General features: G+C 31.5%; 2 protein-coding genes across 2 annotated transcripts; both read left to right on the top strand.

Annotated features, from left to right (window-relative positions):
* Nucleotides 1-4,494: 4,494 nt before the first annotated feature.
* Nucleotides 4,495-5,702, top strand: LOC123199036 (zinc-finger homeodomain protein 1-like). The gene is made up of 2 exons (XM_044613830.1): nucleotides 4,495-5,345; nucleotides 5,454-5,702. Exons 1-2 carry the CDS (start codon nucleotides 4,622-4,624, stop codon nucleotides 5,501-5,503), a joined length of 774 nt encoding a protein of 257 aa, XP_044469765.1. The 5' UTR covers nucleotides 4,495-4,621; the 3' UTR covers nucleotides 5,504-5,702.
* An 8,720-nt stretch (nucleotides 5,703-14,422) lies between these two features.
* On the top strand, nucleotides 14,423-21,341 carry LOC123199805 (ATP-dependent 6-phosphofructokinase 5, chloroplastic-like). Its single transcript, XM_044614866.1, has 14 exons — nucleotides 14,423-14,513; nucleotides 14,602-14,932; nucleotides 14,997-15,087; nucleotides 15,173-15,246; nucleotides 15,544-15,655; nucleotides 16,335-16,430; nucleotides 16,527-16,628; nucleotides 16,755-16,829; nucleotides 17,321-17,461; nucleotides 17,577-17,693; nucleotides 17,772-17,876; nucleotides 19,001-19,081; nucleotides 19,753-19,881; nucleotides 20,786-21,341. The coding sequence occupies exons 2-14, from the start codon at nucleotides 14,631-14,633 to the stop codon at nucleotides 20,951-20,953; spliced, it is 1,593 nt and encodes a 530-aa protein (XP_044470801.1). The 5' UTR covers nucleotides 14,423-14,513; nucleotides 14,602-14,630; the 3' UTR covers nucleotides 20,954-21,341.
* The last annotated feature ends 3,822 nt before the right edge of the window (nucleotides 21,342-25,163 follow it).

Genomic DNA, 25,163 nt, shown 5'->3' with positions numbered 1-25,163 from the left:
TCCGAGCAATAAAAACATTCTCTAAACTCTATTCAAAATTCATCTAAAGATCTTTTAGACTCATTTTACAGAAGCACTCATTGTAATTGTTCTCTGCCAACAGATTGTATAAAGAATAATAATATAACAACAAACGTAAGTTTTGCTCAAGTAACAAAACCACTTTTAAAACTCTCTCTTTCATATTGTTCCATTACTTTGTGCTTTCTATAGATGTACTTTCTTTGTAACAATTTTGGATAATTATGTCGTTGTATTAGTGCAAGTTCCCGCATTAGCAATGATAGAGCTGCAAAGGTAAAAATGCTTTTTAGGTGCTTGTGTATATTCCTTAACTTTGCTTTTATGGATTTCTAAATTTCAGCGATAATGCTTCAAAATATAATACTTAGAAATCGGGGTTTTTAAAATATAGGCCCTCAATTTTTTGTCTAAGGTGCCTTATAATAATATATATAAATTCATCAACCGGGTCATGAATTTACGATTGCCTATTTTGTTTTTATATTAGACCAAAGAGGACAATCATATGAAACTCCTTCCTGTTCTTGGAAGATTTGGGCAACCTGGCGCGCTCATCAGCATTTTGATGAAAATAGTAAAACAAGAAATTGAAGAGTTTTATCACACAAAAATATGGTATACTAAGCAAAATAAAATTTAAAATTAATGCTTATGCTTCTTGATAAAATGGAATCTATTTCCTTTACAACGAATTTACAAATTAGGATAGAGTAACCAAATAACCTAAAAATGAAACATCCAAATTGTCACCATAAATCCTTTGTTTCAAAAAAAACAAAGAAAGGTTGGCTGAAAAACCCAAAACATAGCATTCGACCAAAAAAGTTGGCTAAATCTTATGTTTAGACTAAAAATAGTTGGTTGAATGTCTAATTTGGTCAAAACAAAAAAAAAAAGTTGATCAAGGGTAGAATCATTCAACAAGGGGGATTAGACACTTTTATTTAAAGCAAGCTGTTCTAATTTTACTAAGTGACACTTTTTTAAGCCAAAAAAGGGGTATTTGGAATTTTACCTCATTGATACAACCGTCCAATATTCCCCTACCAGTTGGTTTTACCTGATGTTACTCATTTTTTGTTGTCTTCAAACCATGAACTACCAAAACAACCAAATTCAACTATTCAAACTTACATTTTCTCTCTTTGAACCTATAAATGAGTCAATAAATAAACAAATCGATGTTCTCAAGTGAAGATGGAGTAAATATGAAGATAATAGAAGTGTTAGACTCAATTCTGAGTGAAATTTTTAAGTTAAGCGCAAAATGTTTTTATTATTGAAAGATGAGTAAAGATGATATCTGGAATTTCTTGAAAATGATAAAATGTTAATTTTGTTGAAGTACCAATTGTTAACAGAAAAAATATGTGTCAATTTTTAACTTTTTTTCCTCTAAATAGTACCATTTAATGTAATTTCTCCTATAAATATTGAACCTTCTTATTCAAATTTTTATTTTTTCTTATTAAATAAAAAATACAACATAGAGAGAAACTTTTTTTTTTTAAATTTTGTCCATAAATAGAGATTACAAATTACTTCTTCAATATTTGTTTGCTTCAACCTTTTTACTATTTTTTCCTTTTATATATTTTTTATGGATCAAAGAATTATATGTGGGTTATATTGTAAAATTTGATATAGTTAACAATGAAACTTTGATAACGTTTTGTGCCAAGTGTTGTTAATACACCATGAGAATTCTTTAAATTCTTCTATAAAATTTAGGGATGATTATATGGACCCTTAATGTTTTATTTAGAAGGACCTAACGCTATAAAGTTACACTAACTACCCTATGGCACTAGCCAAGGGTAATTTTGTAATTTAAAAATGTATATTTACGTCGATTTATATTCCTTAAAACACTAAGATACATTGAAAGTATCATCCAATTAAATAAAAAACAATACTATATGTACACACTTTTACTATATAATATAATTAAGTATTACTTCATCTTTAATTTAAAATCATCAAATCACATAATGATATATTATCTGTATATATAAATTGTGTATTAAATATGTATCCATATAGTTTTAATGTTGAATAAAATGTTAATTAACATTAGAGAAAATGAATTTGAAAAAATTGAAAATTTAGCAAAGGACTAACAAATATCATATCTACATATAAAACCACTCCATCTTATTATATAAAGAAATCTCTCCATCATGTTTGTCCTCTCAGTCTATATTGTCTAAAGGTTTCTAATGTATAAAAAAGATTATGAAATGAAGAGATGTTGCAACAAATTTGAAAATTCGATAGTATATATATTTTGCTTAAGAGTAAATGTAGTCATGTATGCATGCAAATAAGCATTTTTATAACAATTAATTAAGTTATAAAAACATATAGAAAAATGAAGAAAGAAACTCATACTTAAAAGAGATGCAATTATTATTAGTATGACAAAACTACTAAAATAAAAGTATAATATGATTATACTATTGACATAAAAATAACATTAATATTGTAAGAACAATGTTACGTGTATATATTTTGAATACCTAAAATAAGTATGCGAATAATGTGTCATAATATGATTAGATATTATCTTATAATTAATTTAAAATGATTCAATCACGTAATGACATATTATCTATATACTCAAAATGTATATATAGAGTTTAATTGAATACGATAAAACAATATTACGTGTATACATTTTGAATACTTAAAATGAGTACATGAATGATATGTCATAACTTGATTTTAACTTAAACAACCCACCATTTGTATACACGCCTAACATTTTATTAGAATAAGAGGAGTCAAATATTCATAACACCAAAATATATATGAAAAATTTAATACTAAAGAATTAATTAAGCTTGATTAATTTCATAAGCTCATACAAATTAATATATAGTTGAAATGTTAAACAATTTGTATATAACAAAAGATCAGCCAATAATTAACCAATGGAATTTCCATCACTCCCTTATCGTTCAAGTGTTCTCATTTCCCATTATTTTAACCATAATTAAACAAAAATTAAACTTGTTACCTATCCACACAAAAAATTACACAACCTTTTATGCACAATTTAAGGTGGCAGACTATGATCCCCGTAGGCGAATACAAAGTTTTTTCAGCAAAAAAACAAACGATAATCTTTATACTTTCAGTCGAATTAAACATAAACATGCAAGTCGTGAAAGGAAAAACTACAGTGAGTTACTGAAAAATGATAGAACAAAATTACAGTGAGAATTTACTAAACATGCAATTTTTTTAAGAAAACATATATCAACCATTACAGCATTTTTTTTTTAATAACTAAGGATTTTTTTCATATTTGATGAACGGATAAATTCAAAATACAATGATTAAATCTACAATCATTGTATCAGATAAATCAAGGTTTCACAAATATGATAGAAATTTGAATCTAGTTCTTCACCATTAAAGCATGTTAATATACAAAAACATGCGGTACAAAAATAATAATTTATTACAGAAATTTTATGAAAAAAACAAAAACATTAAAAAAAAAAAAACAAAAGAACACCAATTGTATATCATCGCAAGCATCCAACGAACAATAATGTCAATTATACTATCTACCAAATGCTGTTTAAAAATAATTTGGCACCAAACAACTTGAAGACATTTAACAAATAAAGGTTGATAACACTATAGCAGAATTATAGTACAAGAGAAAAAAACATTTTACTTGCCCATAAAAACCATTTTATTATCACAAAACAATCCCAATATCATTTATTCAGTTCCTTCAAAACTTCAACCATTGAGTCAAAATGAAAGTATACACTTTCAAGGATGAACATCATGATTTCCATGCACATAACAAAATCAAATGCCCATATTTTTTTAACCATATAAAGTTAGAGTTTACACTTTTTCTTCCTTCTTTTGCGATATATTGATGGGGGAGTAAAGGATTTGTTTAATAGTTTTTTAAATCTAATGAACTTCTGACAGGAGATGAAAACCGTAGGGTTGTAGGAAGAATTGTCCCATTAAAAACCCAAAATCGAGCTTGTTTCCTTAAGCATTAAATTTGGAATAGAATCATGAAGAGCCACATACATAAGTTTTGTACGCATATGATTAATTTCCAAACACTTACTACATCCTCTTTGAATGGCTAGAAATTAGGACTAAACTGAAAAAAAAATGAAATTTGAGAATTGAGTTTGCTTTCGAGTGATTGGAAAATTCGGTTGGCGCGTGAACGTTGGATTCCCTTTTTTAATTTGCTGCACTGCACGACTGTACTACGATTCCTCCTTACGCCACAGTGACACACCATCTGATCCTCACGCCGGTGCCCCTTACTTCAACAGTGCAGTAAAAGAACAAAAATTGAGGATAAAAAATGAAAAAGAAAAAGAAAAAACAGTTTACCGGTTATAGCAGGTGAAAAAAATTGTTAGAGAGAAAAGGTTTTTATCTGAGGAGAAAAGTTGTATCAAATTCAAGACCCGTAGAAGCTAAATACTTGGTGTGGGAGAATTGACGTCCACACTCTCTCACTCTTCTTATCTTCTGTATAAACTCAACTCTTAATCTCTCTGTTTATTTCTCTTAACCTAAGCTCAACAAAAAAAAATTAGCTTTAATGGAGTTTGAGGATCAAGAAGAGCAAGATGAAGAAATGGGTTTGGCAACGAGTTATGACTCACTTGATCACTTATCTCATGTCAAAATGGTGAATTCTGAAGCGGTACCAGAGGCCCATCTTCCGAGGAAGCCCAGATACAGAGAGTGTCTGAAGAATCATGCGGTCGGGATAGGTGGACACGCGGTGGATGGTTGCGGTGAGTTCATTGCTGCAGGCGAAGAAGGCACACTTGATGCACTTAAATGTGCGGCTTGCACTTGCCACCGTAATTTTCACCGCAAAGAGACCACCGAGTGCTCTGCCACAGTCGAACCTCTGTTTACCGGTGAAATTTATTTTCACCATCCACATGGCCACCTTCACAGCCCAAGCCAGGTCCCACAATTTTCGCCTTATTATCGGAGCCCAGCTGGGTACCTGCACATGGCCGCAGTGGCGCAGCATAGGCCACTGACGTTGCCATCGACATCCGGCGGGGGAGGGACTCATAGCCGGGACCGGGAGGATCAAGAGGATATGTCAAATCTTGGAGGGGGCTCACGGAAAAGGTTTAGAACAAAGTTTACGCAGGAACAGAAGGATAAAATGTTGGAGTTTGCGGAGAAGCTTGGGTGGAGGATCAACAAGCATGATGAAGAAATGGTGCAGCGGTTCTGTGAGGAGACTGGTGTGAAGCGGCATGTACTTAAGGTGTGGATGCATAACAACAAAAACACTCTGGGTAAGAAACCCTAGATATGCAACAAAATAAATCTCAATATATTTATTTCAATCGAATTACTCTTGATGATGATTAAGGATTTAAGCAAAGATCTTTGTGTTTCTCTAGCTTTGGACTCAAAAGAGGGTAATCATCACTTAGAGACGGGGATATTGTGATGCTGAATTGCTGAAGATTAGTTCTAATATGCTACTACCGCTTCTCTACTTTGGATTTTAGTAGTATTAGTTTCTAGGGTTTCTTTTTTTCTTATTGTTTCATCTAGGGATTTAACATTTGGCTGGATGATGCTTGGATTAGAGTATATCAATGTAGATGAAAGATCTTTAATTTAATATCAGTGGTTCATGATTTTCAGTGGGTGCTTTTTCGTTGGCAATGATAGTGAGGAACCAGGTACTATATACATGATAAGTTAAGCTTTTAAGGTTTTTTATAATTGTAACAGACTGGCGATCAAAAGTTTGAGCTGAAGGAAAGACAGATATGTTGAAGATTGTAATTAAGGTCTCTTGTTCAACTTTGGATTTGACCTTTCTATAGTACGTTTTCGTCATCACATTCACACCTCAACGTGTGTCAAGAACTACATTTCCATTTCCATTTCCTGTTTATATCACCAGCTCCATCGACGTGCATCTCTTTAGGTACAAGTGTCTTCTGTGTGTGACTTCTATTGAAAACTCACCTTTTCTTTTGTTTTGAAGCTATTCCTTTTAGTTCGGCTATATATTTGTAATGCCTCTGAAACATTAAGTGTTGTTTTCAGTGTCTAGCTGCACTACTTTCCTGTTCTTTTTTTCAACTCAGATTCTTCTTCTGCTTCGTCCTCCGCATGATGTGGGTTCTTTGTGCTTTTTGCTCCTAGATTTTCCCAAATCACACTAGATCTTGTGCTTCTTTGCATCTCTACTTCCACTACTTGTGTTCATTAATACTTGTTTTCCTGGGTACATGGAAAACTTTCGTGCTTAACTGAACAAAGTTTCATCATGGGAGCTCCTTCTCTGTAGCAAGGTCTTTGCTTTTTTCTGGTGGTTTTGCATTTACTTTTTTGCAGACTTGAGGGCAGACACTGATTTCTTCGAATTTCTTTTCCCAAACATCTTACATATTAATTGGTTTCCTTATGGTACACATTTTTTAAATCTATTTTATATGCATAGTAGATTTCAACTTTCCATTTGATTAATCATGTAAAGGACCTCCTATATCTGATGAAGAAAATAGTATCCAAATATTTGATCATTGATTTGTCGTCTCGGAAAAGAAAGAAATGAGCTGTATGGTTTTTTATATTATTTTACAAAAAGTTCATAATATTTTCTGATTTTAATAAATTTCTCCTTATTTTCGTTTCCTCTTGGAAAAGAAAGTTAATGCATCAGCAAAACAGTAAATTTGTTCCATGCAAAATCAAATCCAGATGTGTGGTACTGGTAAATCGATAATTGAGAAAGTCGATAGATCCAAAGCTGCCTCCATTAAAATTTTTCCCTTTTATTTCGTTGTTTCTAAGGGAACATGTGGGCTCTCAAGCAACAGAAAAAAAAAAAAAAAACGGGGTGTTGCTGGGGCGGTGCGGGCGCGGGGGCACACGACTTTTGTCTGAAAATATCTTCAATTGGTTCCATCACATGAAGATTCAACCTTTCTCGGACATCATCCATTAAGATTCTTAGAAAATCTTTCCTATCTTCATTGCACAGATCATATTTTTCACTCAAGTTTAATCTTAATTAAAATGCTAATCAGGGTAATCTATTTTACAAAACATTTTTGCCAAGGATATCATTATTTGTTTGGTAATAAATGTTTTGCGATGGAGGGTCGATGTATCAAGTTTGCTAGACAGATATGGTTTTGTTGGTGAGTTTGCTTGTCGTAGTATCCAAACTTGCTTACAACAAAATATTTGTAGACATGAAGATACCTTGCTTGCTTCAGGAAATTAAACCACAATACCATCAGCTAAAGCTGCACACTACTGAAACTGTGGTCCTTTGAGAATCTTGGTTAGAGGCCTTCTGCAAATCAGATAGTGATTGGTCATCCTGAAAGATAAATTTCCCTTTGTTTGTATACTCACTTTAGCCATTCACACTTATTTTCAAGAGCTAGGGATTCCACTTCAAATTAGGCAATCTAATTGAGGATAAAACTGCTTAGGTTTTTGTTTTAATTAACTGCATCTCTGCTGTTGTGCCCCCACTTAAGTCTTTGCAAATTACACTTACAAATCAGTCACTCAATTTTTTATTCTTCACCTTCGCTAGAACTTTCTTGTCACAGCCGAAGGTTTAAACATTACAGTGACATCCTTCCTAACTGAATTGTAAATAGTAGTTTACAGATGTAACTGTAATCTGTAAAACTTCTGAAGGGTAAATTGATATTTTCAATTGTCTTGTTTTGAAAATTATTTAATTTATTATCTCATATATTTAAAAAATATTTTTTGACTATAATAGTTTGAAATATGACAATTACACTTTTTGATTTTTATGTTCTCTTCAATTGTTTGAAGGTGTAATAATTATTTTTAAAACTATCGGGAGGCAATTGAAAATTCTAAAAAATTACAAAACATATTAGAATTTTTTTAAAATTGGCTTTCTAAATATATGATTATATATCATTGACACCTATATCTAATTTTTGTTATTTTGGGATTTTATAATAATTTTAAAAAATAAAATACTAGAATAAATTAATAATTTTACTTCCTAACCATGTGACAACTTTTTTATATTAACAGAGTTGGATTTTGGCTCGAAATATATTATTGATGTCATTAAGAATGACCTAATTTTTGTTATTTAGGTCATGTTAGCCAAACCTGGGTGGGCAAATGTAGTTAACTCTTTTCATTTATAGCTGATGATTGTTGTAATGTTCAACGCGCCTAGGCTCTCTTTTCACCTATTCCTCAAAAAATTAAAAAAGTATAATTCAAGTTAATTTAGTAACCATACTAATTAATTTTTTTTTTTTTTATGTATTTAGATTTAAAGGAAAAAGAAATATTTGTTTTATAGTTTCCCAATGTCAGACCGCACAAGTTAATACACAAAGAAGAGTAGTATAGCCAAAAAGGCAATTCGATTTAGGTATACTTCATTACGATTACTAATTTATGTATTAATAATATGTATTACTATTTAATTAAGTGCTTCTTAGTGAGTTGTATTGATCCTTTTTCAACCAAGAGTAACAAGTTGGTGTATTATTATTTCAAGACGAGATTATAAATGAACAAAAACCAATTTAAAGATTTGCAAAACATTTTAAAGAGATTTTACAAGCCAAGCAAACTGATGGTCACATTTGTTTTGAATTATATTAGAATTCATCCGTTTTAAGTGTGGTCCAAATGAAATGATTGTATTAGCCCTCTCTAAATACATATTCTTATATGGCATATGAATCTAAAGAAACATGTTAACTTAAAACCGTCTTAAATATCGGTTTCATAAACGTTTGATGAAAGCATATAACATTTTATATATCTATTATAAAAGTATACCGAGTACACTTTCCAGTCAAGCTTGGGGCTAAGGATACCCTAATCACACAAAGAGTCAAACCTCTGGCCTCTTCCATATCGTATAAGTATCTCAAATGCTGAGGCACCTGACCCCAAATGCGTGCATAAACATCCTAGACGTTAAGGTGCCAAGTGTTCAGTGCATATAAATTACAAGGGTATCACTATTACAAAAAATAGTCTTAATATTTTTACTACCACACTTCACACAACTTAGTTGCTAAGAAGGATATACATCATTTTTCCATTTTTGACTCAAATCCGTTCTAGTTGGGGTTCATGCCATTGTTTACACAGTCGAGCACCCTTAAAATATTAACTAACTCATCTTACCTTCGTTAGGGTCAAGTGTGGTTATCTCCATGCATGCACATCACCAAATAATGTTATCATATAGGTGTTCTTCCTCATGAGCATCGACCATGTATTTGACTTATAGGCTAATTAGCGATCTTTTGTCCACATACGCTCTCAACTTAATATTCACCTCTTAAATGGTATGAATAATTTGGGGTAAATGATTATGTGTATCCTTCTTAGCCACCGAGCTGTGTACAATATGATAGTGAAAACATTAAGGTTATTCTTTGTGATTTAGATGCTCGTGTAATTTGTTATGCACTCGATGCTAAGAGTCGTAGCATCTAGGATGTTCGTGCACTTAGTGCTAAGTGTCTTAGTATCTAGGATACTTGTACGATATGAGAGAGACCCAGGGTCTGACTCCTTAGATGATTAGGATATCCTTAGCTTAAAGCTCAACCAACAAGTATACTAAGTGTACATTTAGGATAGACATCTAAGATATCGTATGCTTTCATCAGACGTTCAGGATGCTAATATGCATCGTTTGACATTAGTCATATGGGATGACATCATTGATGGAATTATGGCATGAGTGTTCTAAAATAGTTTAGATGCGCATTTGAGATGTTGGAAAAATATATGATTGTACTACATTATGATTGAAATTAGAACATATGTGATTATTGAGTTATGTTGTGTGCAAAGTGTCAAAAGGTCACTTACTTACTAAATATTTTCACTTATCATATTCCTTATTGTAATTTTATAGGTAAGTATATGGATCAGCAAGGTAGCGAGAAAACTAGCAGGTTAGCTCAAGATGTTGTATGAGAAGAGGGGCACTTTTATCATTTTAGCATATGGATGTTTTATGACATGTGTAATACCCTCTCTAGAGTACTATCCTCTGAAGGAAAACGTCACTAAATTGATATAAACTGAAAGCACAAGCTATATAGTCTTATACAATAACTGAAAGATAAAACTAGAAATCTATAAAAACTGCTAAAATGTTAAAAATGCCTTTTGAAACTCGACACCCTCTAACCATCACTCATCCCATAGTTGTCATGATTATTTTTACCTACACACACAAACGCAAGGGGATGAGTGACAAGAACACTTAGTAAATAGGAGACTTAATTAGAACTTTTACTAAATTTTCCAAAATGCCCTCAATCTCGACCTTAAACTTAGTCATCCGAAGTTGGCATTAAACTCCCTATTGGATGATGATAGGTTTTGAATAGTGTTCTTTATGTTCAAACTGTATTACAAGGATTAACTAGGTTATCGGATTGAACTATATCTTATTTAGTCACTAAAGAACCACTTTCTTGGATTCCTATCTAGCGTGACTATACTAACTTTGGTGAAAGCATTTGAATCTGAAAACTATACTACAACTGTATACTAGGTCGATTGGTTTAGATCGAATATAGGGATTTAATAACTTGACCATGTGATCTATCTCTCGTTTTAGGCTCTATTGCAAGTAATTTTCCTATTATGGGTCCAATGTCCTACTTCATATTGGCCTTATTGTAGGCAATGTCAAGAACATGTACTCATAGTGTCTCCTTGTAACAACCCTATGATGTTTAGCATGTTTGTATAACGAGCCCTAACTAACTTTGGCTCACTTTTTCTTTCATATAAATATTAGCTCGTTTTTGCTTCCACCTAACTATTAGCTCGTGCCACTTTATATCTTAGCTTGTAGGCATGAGAGGTACTACTACGTACTTGGAATGTCTACTCTATCCCTCAGACAACCCTAACTTCCTTAGCCTAATTCACTTGTTCTTTTTTCCTTTTTGCCCTATAAACATATATGTGTATACTATTGTACATGGGTGGGTGTCTAATTATTACTTACACATGACTATCTCTCTATGACTCCTCTCTATATACTACTATTCATAGACATATGGGCATATATCTCTTTCTCACACGAGCATGTGTCCTTCAGATAGTTATTTCTCTTATCTTTTTTAACTCCCCTTAACTGTGTTTCTTCTTAAGGGTGAATTAGTCAATTCATGTTATAAACGACCATGCTACCTAACACACAAGGGTGTCTATAAAGCCTAATTGACCACCAGTCGATCAATAACATCCAACTATTATCAGAATGCCAAAAACATCCATTGAATTCTAGGCTTCAAGCACACGGGCTTGTGTCCCAAACCACACAACCATGTGGCAAGTCCAAAATGCAAAAATGTCCCACTCAATCCCTAGTTTGGTCTCAAAACAAAAACCTCATCCTTTCAACCATCACACACTTTAATCTATGTAGCTATACCCTAAAGATCATTGATAACCTAGTTTATGTGGCCACAAACCAACATGCAAAACGCTATCAATATAAATCACAAACCTATGACATTAAGTCAATCTAAGCAACACAAACATTAACATTATGTTCTTATCATTATACTATAAACATAATATCATCAACATCCTCAAATATATCCATTAACATGTTTGATGAAAATCAATTTGAAAATGAGAATAGTAGGTTGTGCATGCATCAGTTTAATATGGTCAGTAATATAGGTGTATTTGCAATGTGTATTAGCCTACTAAATTTATATTTGATTTCTGCTATATGGCGCTACTTATTAAACTTGACATACACATGATTTGGAACGAAACAAAGCAAAAAACATTTGGAATTGAAATCAAACTAAACTAAAATTATAATCAAGCAAAATTAAAATCAGGATTAGAACAAAGCTAAAATGAAAATCACAACTAATCCCCATACTTAGAAGCAAACATTGTTACAACGTTTAAGTGCATAAGGTAAAGACACATGAATTGAAAATAGAAAACTCCCTTGAAATTTGTTTACATGGGTTGCGAAACGGTGATGAACAATTGTGCATGATTTTTGTATAAGCAAATGCAATTTCACAATTTAACAACTTTTGCCTGATATACAAAGTGCTCGCTCATGCCTTTTAAACGCCTACTTGTTCACATTGTAGCCAAGTTTCAAGACTATAAAAGAGGAGTAGCCAACTTAGGTGTTTTTGCTTGTGTATGTATGTTGTATGATAAATGTCTATGGATGGATCCGAACATGTGTTTATTGCACTTGATTGTTTGTTTTAAAATACTACTTATGTTGAGTGTCATAAACCCCATTAAGTAGATGAGTTTCTGGAACATTATTCACATACCTGAAACTATAAGACAATTGTTACATGATCAAAATTCCTTAATGCATTGACTAACAAATAGCAACTAAGTAGTATCTCAACTTGCACGTTGAAGAGTTAAGTGTCAAGAAGAACAACATATCTTTTAGAAGTCTCAAATAAAAATACAAGGACCACCAACACAAGAATCTTAGCAATAACCCGATAATGAATAAGTATTTCCTATTACTAAAGAATAAATCTCCTAAAAATCAGCAATAATCGTCAAAGGGTAGTTATGCTACATAACGTTGCAGAAACCATCGTAATATTACCTTTAATTACTGTATTATCTCAAATGTAACTCTACTATTATAAATACAAAGGGAATAGTTCATTGAAAAATCACCTACAAACACTTGGCACTTTTAGGGGGTGTTTGGTTTAGGTAATATTTTATTACCAAAATAGAAAGATTACCTTGAAGATAGATTACTTAGAAGATTACTAGGTATAAATGATTATTATGTTTGATAAAATTTGATAGGTATAAATAATTATTGTGTTTGGTTAAAGGTAATAAAAGATTACTAATAAATTATTTTACTTAAATATCTTGAATATAATTATTTTTAAATATTATTTATATTATTTATCATATTAATTAAAAATAAATTTATTTTTGTCTCAAAAAATTAATAAATAATAATATAATTATAATAAAATCAAAATTACCTTTGTAATCTTTAAATATCTAAGGTAAATATGGTAATCAGAATACCACATATATTACTTGTCACGTCAACATTGATAATAGAATATTACTGTAATCTTTTATTACTGATAAAATAAACAAGAGAATAAAAGATAGATTATCAAGATAATCTTAAAAAATTGGAACCAAATACCTCCTTATTGTAATATTATTTAACTGACCATCTCAATAGTAATTTTGTGGATACAAGCTCCTAAACTTTTTCGCCCGAGGTTCTAAAAAAACTATCTCTTATCATTCTTATATTCTTATGTTCGAGTCTCATTGATTTAACATATTTGTTGGTGATACATATTTTTGTGGGTAGAGGCTGCGATTCCAACAACTCCTGGCGTCATATGATGCTTGAAAGACTTTACCCACAACAAAAGTCACGTGTTTGTCGCTGGTAGCTTGGAGTTTATGGGAAGTGACGTCACTGTTACAAATGTAAAATGTGTACATGACTTTGAATATGTGCTATAATATTAGTATTTATTATATATTGAGGTAGGTAAAGTATTCTAATTAGTTGAATGTCAATTGGTTAGGTATGATTTATATTAGGTGTTATCGTTTGACTGATTCATGAGTTGTATTGAGTTAAATCAAATTAAATCTAAATTAGTTTTAAAAAATTTTAATTTTTGTTTTTCTATAATTGAAACACTTGTTTGATTTCATTAAATAAATAAATTTTGAGATGTAATGATTAAATTCATAACTACAATATTAAATATAATTCAAGATTTTATTTTATTATAATGTCTCACTATTCAACTATAAATTAAATTAATTAGTCTAAATTTTTTATATAAGAAAAAGATCATATTAATTGAATTATAATATTTCACGATAAGTCCTTCCACTTAGTCGCTTAAATTCAAAAAAAAAATCTTAATTCTTTGTTGTCAATATTTTCTTTCCCAAATCATTATGAAAAAGAGAAATTTATTTCATCTTCCATTAAGTATTATTATAAAATTGAAAATATCTAATAAAACCGTGAAAAAGAACAAAAGCATTTTTCAATTTAAGTTTATTGTGAAAAACAGGTATCCTCCGCAAAATTTGAAAAACAAGATTACCATGTTTCAAAATATTATACGAAGACGGGGAGAAAACATGTTTTCAATAATTTATTGCAAATTCCATCATTCATTCAATAGTATTGGTATATGACATATTATTAGAAATCATAAGTGTCACATATAAGATAAGATATTTAAATTTGATTATCATAAATGTCAAAATTTAATTTTGCAAATTATGCATATTTACTTTTTACAAAAGAGTTTTAAAAAAATGGTCTGTAAAGTCAAAATTGTACGCAAAATTACAAAATAAGTCAGAACGGAGACAAGACGTAAGCCAGCCCCCTCGTTTTTTCCGGTCAAAATAGTAACACTTCAGTAAATCGCTAGAGCCCTCTCTCTCTCTTGTTCGATTCTTACAGTTCTCGTCATTACTGAACCAATTCAAACTGTTTCTTCTCACCAGAATCTATACACATTGGTCCTTTTAGCTTGATGGAAGCTCTCTCTCGAACGATCACGCCTCAACGCACTCCTATTCCTGTCAAGTACGACGCTCTTCGTCGGAATGGATTCACTTCAGTGATCCTCCGATCCAACGGTTATTGTTTGACTAAAACTTGTAAGAGAAGCTGCATTTTTGCTATGATTGATCACAGCAAGGAACTTGATTTCAACGATCCTGATTGGAAGTTTAAATTCCAGAGAGATTTCGAGGACCGGTTTAATCTTCCTCATATAACTGACATTTTCAAAGATGCTAAGCCAATTCCTTCTACGTTTTGTCTCAGAATGAGGTGTGTTTGATTGTTTACGGAGCTGATCACGTGAATTTTCACTAAGCATTTAATATTGTTGCAGGACTCCGGTTAATGAGGATTTTGCAGATGGATATCCATCTGATGAGAAGTGGCACGGGTACATTAATAATAACGATAGGGTACTTCTAAAGGTTAGCTTCTAAATTTTTCATTTGATTGTGATCATTATTAAGTAAATTCTTAAAATAAATATTGAGCGAATTATTTATATTTCAGGTAATCAATTACTCGTCTCCGACCTCTGCTGGAGCTAAGTGCATTGATCCGGATTGCACTTGGGTTGAACAATGGTAATTGTGACTCTTGTCGTTATTGTATGCATTTGCAAATTCACAAATTGAGCATTCTGGCTATAATTTGATTTTTTTATTAAGATTCTTAACAATGTGTTTATCTTTTCAAAATACTTGCTGAATATTGTTGTATTTAAATTGTTAATTATCAGTATTTAGCTTTTGAGTGTTATGGTAAAAGTTAGAACTTTGGATATAATCTCATTTTCTTGTTTAGGTACTTGTTTACAAATTAGTCTTGTGTGCTTCATATCAATGATAAAATTTTGGACGGATATTGTAAAATTGTTATAGGGTTCATCGTGCTGGGCCCCGGGAGGAAATATACTTCATACCAGAAGAAGTAAAAGCAGCCATAGTTACTTGCGGCGGACTATGCCCTGGTCTCAATGATGTCATCAGACAAGTCAGCAACTGAGTCTTATTTATAAATGTTGACCTACTACTTTTATTTTTCCTTTGAAAGAAGCATGCACTACTGGTGTTGATATTACTGCAATAGATGATTCAATCTTCTTTCATTTAAAGCAGCATTTGAATATTACTTTCTTTTGCCTCCAAAAGTATGCAATTCACTGGCAAGTTATATCCTAGGCATCCCTTTTGCATTACTTTTCTTGATGATCATGTTATGTTTCTTATAAACTTCCCTTGAATAGATTAAAAGGCACCAATTCCTATCACCCTGAATGAGTGTTGCATTAATAAACAACTATGGATTGACAGCTGACTTGCCATACGCAATAGACATAAGATTTAAACTATACAAGCCAAATGTTGTTTGTTTTAAGCTATAGTTATAAATTTTTCTTTTCTGTCCTCTCTTAACTTTCTTGGATAGCAATTAACACCCTTTTTGTTATGCTTAATATCTATGTGGCACATAAGAATTTTATGCAGGTCTTAAGTGTATGTTAAACGTTCAATTGTTTTTCTAGGAAAAAATTCAAAGTTTTTCTAACATCTATTTAGAAGGAAAGCAAAAGTTATTGGAATAATAAATTTGTTTTCATTGGGGTCTCTAACGCAATGATAATTGAGGTTTATTCTAATCAACATGCTTTAATTATGATGATCTTCTGCAGATTGTAATCACTCTTGAAATATATGGTGTAAAAAATATAGTGGGGATTCCATTTGGTTATCGTGGATTTTGTAGCAAGGATTTGACTGAAATGCCGGTATGTTTTTTTATATCCTATTAGTGTTTGTCAAAAGATCAATTGAAGTATTTATACGGTTTAATAAATCTGTTTGGAATGGGCTTTGATTACTAGCTATCTCGGAAAGTGGTTCAAAATATTCATCTTTCTGGCGGAAGTTTGTTAGGAGTTTCACGTGGTGGACCTAGTGTTAGTGAAATTGTTGACAGCATGGAGGTGCTCAATCAATTTTTCTGAATTATCATTTCTTGTCATGGTTTTCTTGTGAGAATTACTTAAATTGAAATGCTAATTTATACAGGCACTGTAAGTCCTGATGTGCATATTTGCATTTTGATATAGGAAAAAGGAATTAAAATGCTCTTTGTGTTGGGCGGAAATGGTACTCATGCTGGAGCCAATGCAATACATAATGAGGTAATTAATGTCAAATCCTGCACTAGCTTGCTGCCTGTTTTCAGAGGTGCATTGTAATTTTTTTTGGTTATCAGGAAAATGGATTTAACATGCTCTTTGTTGCATTTTAATGTGTACCTTTCGTCGTCACGGTTTTTTTTTCTGATATATAAACTCCTTATATCAATTTTCTTCAAGTTATCATTAAAGGTTTCTCTTCTATAATAATTGAGATAGTCATGGATTTTAGTGTGTTTTAGATGATATGTTTATGTACCCCTTGTTTCTCTTACAGTATTATATTCTATACTTATAAATTATAGAAAATTGAATATTCAGTTTTTGGGTTATAGATCATGTTAGCGGGGATGTAACAGGACCCCAGTTGCTAACACTTATAATGAATGTCTAAATAGCTGATAGATGCTAGCTCTGTTTTTGTAGGGCTTGCATCACTTCTTTCCAGACATATATTTATGGCTTTCTAATTTTTATATTTTATTTCCTTTCAGTGCCGTAAAAGGAGGATGAAGGTTGCTGTAGTTGGTGTGCCAAAAACTATAGATAATGATATTTTATTGATGGATAAAACTTTTGGCTTTGATACTGCTGTAGAAGAAGCACAACGAGCAATAAATTCTGCATACATTGAGGTACAAATTGAATGCCATGCATTATGTGTAAAGTCGTTATTCATTTCTATATAAGAATTGTGTGATAACTCCTTTTTCTTGTTGGTAAAAGCTAAGGTTCAAAGTTCTTGTGTAGGCACATAGTGCTTATCATGGTATTGGAGTTGTGAAATTGATGGGTCGTAACAGTGGATTTATAGCCATGCATGCAGCCCTAGCAAGTGGACAAATTGACATATGTTTGATCCCTGAGGTATCTGATTGTAATACTAATCTAACTTATATGTTTATATTGAGCTATACTGATACAATCAACATTTGGACTCTCAAGGTACCTTTCAGTTTACATGGACCCCATGGTGTTTTGAGGCATTTGAAATACCTGATTGACACAAAGGGATCGGTTGTAGTCTGTGTAGCAGAGGGAGCTGGACAGGTACAAATGCAAATTTTTCTTTCCTACTTGCTACTCTTGTTACTCTCATCTAACAATCACAGTTTCCCTGACTGTCCCCAGCATGGCATTTGAAAACCTAAAACCTAGTTATCTAATGTAATAAATCAGAAGCATTTCAACAGATCTTTCAAAGAATTTGTTGTGCATTCTAAACTAGCCAGAGGTTGGCTTTTCCTGTGCTTGAGGTTTTTATCTTCTGGTAATCCAAGATATTTTGATTATGACTTTCTAAAACATTAGTGCTCATTTGACCATCTGTTTCCCTTGGTGATATTTAGAGCTGCTCAGACTTTCCGGTAAATTAAGCTTATTTAGTGTTTCTTTTTTCTCTCAGTTACATTCCTTTGTTTGGCTGTTTTCTATCTGAAAGTGTGCTAGCCCTTAAAATTCTGACAAGTTCATTATACATTTATTCTAAACTATCTCCAGAGTATAAGATGCAGTGTACCTGTGCATGACCTTGTTTTTTTTCCCATAAATTATCCCTGAACTTTTGGTAAATCATTTGATCTCTAATTTTTTGTCATATTAAAATGTTTTGGTTGTTTAGGTACAACATAAATTTCCTTACACCGTTTGCTGCTATGTGTTTACCTGGGATGTTTTCTATGTTATTCCTTATAAAAAAAAATTCTCAATATTTATCCATGAGAGGTTACCCAGGTGATCAAGCCTATGATTTGCTCTCACAGGATCTTGTATTCACGTCCCCTCACAGGCTTCTACATGGCAAAATTTGGCTATTGTTTCTTAATACCTTAAGATTGTAGAATTTGGTGGGAATTTCTATTTCAAAGTGAAGTTCGCAAAGCGAGCTTAGGAGAATTTTAGATTATCAAATAATTTTTTTTCTTTGAAATTGATTCTTGTTAGCTATGTTCTCACACCATGATTTCAAAATGGTTCTCTGTGGCTATTTACATGCATCTAGTAGTGAGTTAAAATGATAGATAAACTATATCTGATTTGGATTGTGGTAGATGTGAGTGTAGTTTCTTCTCTTTTTGAACAATTTTTTCTATATAAATTTTTATGTTTCATTTTCTTTTCTGGGTTGCCCCTTAGGATTAAAATTGTTGCATGATCTTGTTTTTCCCCTGCAGAATTTAATTGAGAAAACTAATGCTACAGATGCATCTGGAAACATTGTACTTGGAGATACTGGTGTACACATCCAGCAAGAGGTTGGTGATTGTAATTTCCTTTCTGTCATGCCTTAACACATTATGGTGCTTGCAACTTCATTTTAAAATTTTGACAAACTAAATAAGTGGCCTGAACAAAGGTTAAGCTCTATATTATCAGCTTTTAGGCGTTGTATATAATGACTTAAGGTTTTTCTTTTCTGGTATTTAGATCTCTTATAATAAATTGTCTGGGTTGGGAATTAAAGTTTTGCTCTACTGTTCCACCTTTTCTGTTTGTGAAAGGGTGTTCAACACTTGGAATGAAGTTCTACGTTCTCAATCTCACTTTGTGCTATCTTTTTCCTTCATTTGGTTTTAAGTGATTAAAATCACTTTAACAATCAGCATCTTTTTTATTTTCATTATTATTTTTTCTGATGCATCTAGTTTTCTAATAATCAGCATCTTGTTTATTTTTATTATTATTTTTTCTGATGCATCTAGTTTCTTAACAGTCAGCATCTTGTTTATTTTTATTATTATTTTTCCCCTCAATGGGAACAATTCTTCTTTAATTAGTCTTTAAGCATTTTCTGAGAGTTGTGTGATGGCTGGTGACATCAACTTGGTGTATTAGTAGACTTATTTTATTCACAATGCAGAGTTTTAGAATTCATTGTGGATATACCAGATGAGGTGATTGTTTTGATTTACCATGTTTCTGTCAGATAAAGAAATATTTCAAGGAGATTGGTGTTCCTGCTAATGTGAAGTATATTGATCCCACATACATGATCCGTGCATGCCGTGCAAATGCGTCAGATGGAATTCTATGCACTGTTCTAGGACAAAACGCTGTGAGTCTCTAGCCTTCACTCTTCTTCTCTTTCAAAGCAGTAAAATATTGTATACTTACATCTTTTGGAATGCAGTTAGAAATAAGCGGGTAAAGCTTTTTATTTAGGAGATTACTTAGGTCAGAACACTCAAAACTTTTCCTTCTATGACTGACAGTAGCCTCCGGTCTGTGAGTTCAGAGAAGCGTAAAGGCTTTATATTTGGTTTAGAATCAGCCGTGATAAGTTCTGAATGTATATAGTTAGGAAGTAACATGATTATTTTCTTAAAATGTTTGGAGAGTATGCTAAGATGCTTCACTGTTAACCGGGTACAAAGGCAATCTCTAGATGTATATGATCTTGAACCAGAAATCATTTCTATGGTAGCACCTGATTCCATACCAGGGACTAGAATGAAAAGAAAGTGAGCTAGCTAGTGAGCTTAGCAACATGTAAATATGTAATTCTCTTTCAAAAATATGCTAGCATCATGCTTTGTTTGGGTGAAGCTCAAGTCTGTTGCTTAATGATCTTAGTCCTTATTTATGGTAACAGTGGGCTGAGATCAAGTTCAGGATTATGTCATTTAATTTTCTTACAATCCAATATTACAAGCTACAAACTGAAAACTGTTTGAATACCCTGATAAGCAAAAACTAAAGCCAGCTGTTCAGCCAAGACATGGCAAACTGAATTGCTGTTAAACTTTAGCCCTCTTTAAACTCGGCGTAGCTCAAGGCACCTTATACCTAGTCTCCATCCATCACTTCAATTTATTAGCATATTAAGGGTTTTGTACAAGTGTCATTATGCCAAATGTACTTCTCCATTTGGTTAGTGTGCATGTTTCAGTTTTCTTTTTCTTGTGGAACAAGAGAAGTCTGCCATAATATGTATAAAATGCCATGCTTTATACTGGCAGGTTCATGGGGCATTTGCTGGGTTTAGTGGCATTACAGTCGGCATATGCAATACTCACTATGCCTACTTTCCTATTCCTGAAGTTATTTCTTACACCAGAGCTGTGGACCCTAATAGTCGCATGTGGCACCGATGCTTGACTTCAACTGGTCAGCCCGATTTTGTCTAATAATCAAGGTTTTTCTAAATTATGCCAAATAGTGCATTGAGTTCAAGTCACCAATATGGCTTGTGAGGAACAGAAAGTTAGGTCTTAGCTTCCGAAGCTTCATAATTAGGCTGCTCATCATGAGCTGTTAATCAAATAATACAAAGGATGATAATATCACCAAAATTAGAGAATTTTCAGGTGTAGCATTTCTGCACGTTTCCTGATGGGCATTATAATAAAATTGCGTAGGAACCAGCGGAGAGATCGTGCTTGATTTTGTTGTTTCATGTGACATGTTTGTATTTATGAATGATGCCTAACTGTTCATGACATTGTCAAACAAGCCAACCAAATATGAAAATGGCCTCATATATTTATTGAATCAAATTCCCCAGTGTTTCAATGATGTTATGTACTGATCTGCTAAAATTACCAATTTAAGAATAATTCTTGTATTGAGCTGTGTGTTGTTAATTGTTAAATTTAATTCAGGTGGTAATTGGCAATATTGTGCAGTGTCTATGGTTATGAGATGCAGCAAGATACCTGTAAAATTGAGATAAAACTGAGCCAATTCAACAGAAAATTTGTATTAAAATGATTAGTCCAATGTCACCAACTTCAAACTCAACATCCCAATCAGCCACAGATTTCATTCAAGATTGAGCCATACTGAGTTACATTTTAACTCTTGAAGAATGTGATTCTGCTCAATTAACTAGTGCTGGACTTCGGCATTTGAAGAAGAATCATTAGAAAATTTTAACATCATGCCGTAAAGGGCCTTCAAAGGAATCATTCCTATAGTACTCCAGTGGCATGTGGTGTTAAACCAGTATTCCGCCCATATGATCCATTGTGCCCACTGCTTCAATTTGCTACTAGTGAAACAGCATAGGTAAGTCTTCAAACATCAACCGGCTAACTCTATCTGGCCATCCATGTGCAGATGGTAAGTAGTATCTAGCTTCAAACTAGTTCCCACCATTCGAAATAGTACCTTCTAGAATTTTGAATTGAGCATAATATTAGGAATTAACATACTTTAGTTCAAATTATGAATAGGATAGAATTGTTCAAAAATTATAATTTGATTTAATTTTGTTTATAAAACAGTTTGGTTTAAGTTGATAAACTTTGGAAAAATATTTTGCAATTTGAATTGTAATTTATACAGTTTTTAAAACCAAATCAAACTATAAACTGTATTTTTTAAAATACTTGCCAAATGATTAGTTCCCACCCAAAGTTTGATGAAATGACATATTCTCGCTATTCAAGTAAAAAAAATTATATATTTTTCCACCAATACGTTAAATTTATTTTTTTAAAATTGTTAATTTTTTATGAAATTATTAAAAAGACAAAAAAAACCCTCTAATTAAATAACACTTTGTCCGCAAAATTTTATTACATAATTTTCATATCTTTAATTTATATTAATGTCAATTAAAAATTAAAAAATGTTAACAAATACTAATATAAATAGAGATGTTGAAGATATATCTTCTTTGCATATTTATTATATAGATATTTTATGTTCATTGTAGGGAAATTAAATTAAATAGTTTAAATTCAAATAACCAAAACAAGAATGTCTAACATTACTTATACAAACCCAAAATGCCCATAGTATTAAAAAACTGTTCATGTGTGAACAGTAAATTTCACAAAGATACTGTAATGAGTGAACTGTAATTTCAAATTTGATTATTAAATACTTTGGATGAATTTATTGAAGGTTTTATATTAAAATAGGTTTAGATTGCATTGTCATTACTTTGCTAAATTAATTTAATTTTTGAAAATCGAATTTGTGAGTTAACATCGAATCTCCCTGAATGAACCGTAAATTTTCATGAGGCACTGTTCTCCATGAATCACTGTCACTGTTTTCACTCGCAAGTGAACAGTGAATTTTCACGAAACTTGTCCTGTTGTAAATTCAACAGTGAAAATTTACTGTTTATCACAAACAGTATTTTGTTTACCTAATAGGCATTTCAGTGCATTCACATTATGTGGGTATTTTGACTTTGTATAAATAATATTGGATGTTTTTGATTTGTGCATATAAACTTAGCCTATTTAATTTACCCTTTATTTTATGTCTTAAATAATTATAATTCAATTATAACTTATTAAGTAGAAAATATTTGAAAGTAAATAATTTTTAATATATTTAAACCATATTCCAAATCGTATTCTTTTAATTTGATTTAATTTAAAAAAATTTCAAACTTTTTTTTTTAGTTTAATTTGAAAAAAGTTATTCAACTGCACCAAATCAGACTCGTGCACAGTCCTATTTGATACAATTGATAAGGGATAGTCGTGCAATTCAATCACATCTAGGGGTGTGCATAGTTCGGTTTAGTACGATTTGAGAGATTTTTCAAACTAAACTAAAAAAAACAGTTTGAAAAATTTTCAAATCAAACCAAATTATTTTAGATTTCAAACCAAACTGAAAAAATATGGTTTGGTCTGGTTTGGATTACAATTTGAACCATAATTATTGGTATCCTACGATATGATACTGATAGAAAATAATATATATCATAAAGTGTATTGAATTCATATGATACCCTAAATATATTATATAATACAATACGTATTCTACAATATGATATATAATTCTTATACGAATTGATACATTTTTTTAGAAAAAATAAATGCATTAAGGGTGTATATGAAATTAAAACATTAAAGGTGTTTGTAATGTTTTTCAAAATGATAACATTTTAATTATAATATTTTATTAGTAATTTATTATTTTAATTTTTAGAAGGTGTATCATATAATATAATACACGATATAGTAAATTGAGTTTTTCATATACTATATAATACACAATTCGACTATTATAGTTTGAATTTTTTAAAATTATATATATATCATTTAATAAAATTAGCTGAATTAGAGTTTTCTAAAACATAATATACATGTTTAAAATAAATATATAATATATATGTACATAAAATAATAAAATAAATATGAAAAAATAAGTTGTACACCTAATTGTTTATTAAAAAAATTTGTTAGACATAGTTTTACACACACACAGACACACACATATATATATATATATTTTAATATGATTTACTGTTTTGTTTGATTTAAAAATTGTTCAAACTGCAATCCGAACTAAAAAAACAATTTGAAAAGTTTCAACTCAAACCAAATCATTTTATAAATCAAATAAAATCAAACCACAATTTTTAAGTGGTTTGATTCGTTTTTATAATTTAAACCAAATTATATACACCCATAATCACCACCCTCAAAAACACCTCAACAAGTAGGGCTGGATTCGAGCCGAGCTGAGCTCAGCTCAGAGCCAGCTCGGGCTCGGCTTGGTTTATTTATGGGCGGCTCGAGTTCGGCTCATTTTCGGCTCGGTTGTTTTTGGCTCGGCTTAACTCATTTTTCATATCAAAACAACATCGTTTTGTATATATATAGATCAAAACGACGTCGTTTTGTATAAAAAATTTTTAAAAAAAATCTACCGAACCAACCCGAGCCAGCTTGAGCTCAGCTCGAGCTCGATCGAACCGAGCAGAGCTCGGCTCGTTTCGGGCTCGAACTGAGTCGAGCCGAGCTCGAGCTGGCTCAACTCAAGTCCAACCCTATCAACAAGGACATCTTTGGCAGAGTAGGGATGATAGATAGCAACCAAATGGCTATATATGGTCAAACAACCTATTGCCAAAAGGATTGTATTTGTTGTGTAGTTAAAAGTCACTCTCCAAAGTCAATTCTTGAATATGATTATATATAATGACTAGCGGATAGCAGCTAAATGGTATCCTAGTTTGCAAGTCCAAAAACTAGGTCTCGAGACAAACAACAATTTTTTTTTTCTAAAGATCTCAAAATAAGATAAAAAGTCTAATTAGTAAATACGAAAAAATGTGAAAAAAAGTACAAAAATTATATGGATATAATATAATAAATGATAAAAAATACGTTTATAAAAAAAGTAATAAAATTCAAGTACGAAAAAAATACAAAATGTGTATATATGGGTTTAATACGACACATTGTTAATAATGTGTTTCTAAAAATACAGCAATATCAAACATAATTTTAACACTTTTCATAGATTTTCTAGTTAACAATTCAAATATAAAGTATCTAATTAACTATTAAACCTAATATAATATAATATATAATCAAGATTCAATCATTATCAAAAATTATCAGGAGAGATTAGAGATTTGAA

This window comes from Mangifera indica, chromosome 16 (genome assembly GCF_011075055.1).
Source record: "Mangifera indica cultivar Alphonso chromosome 16, CATAS_Mindica_2.1, whole genome shotgun sequence".
Classification (NCBI taxonomy): Eukaryota; Viridiplantae; Streptophyta; class Magnoliopsida; order Sapindales; family Anacardiaceae; genus Mangifera; species Mangifera indica.
Note: the sequence above shows the minus strand (reverse complement) of the source record. Positions and strands in the feature narration are given on the sequence as shown.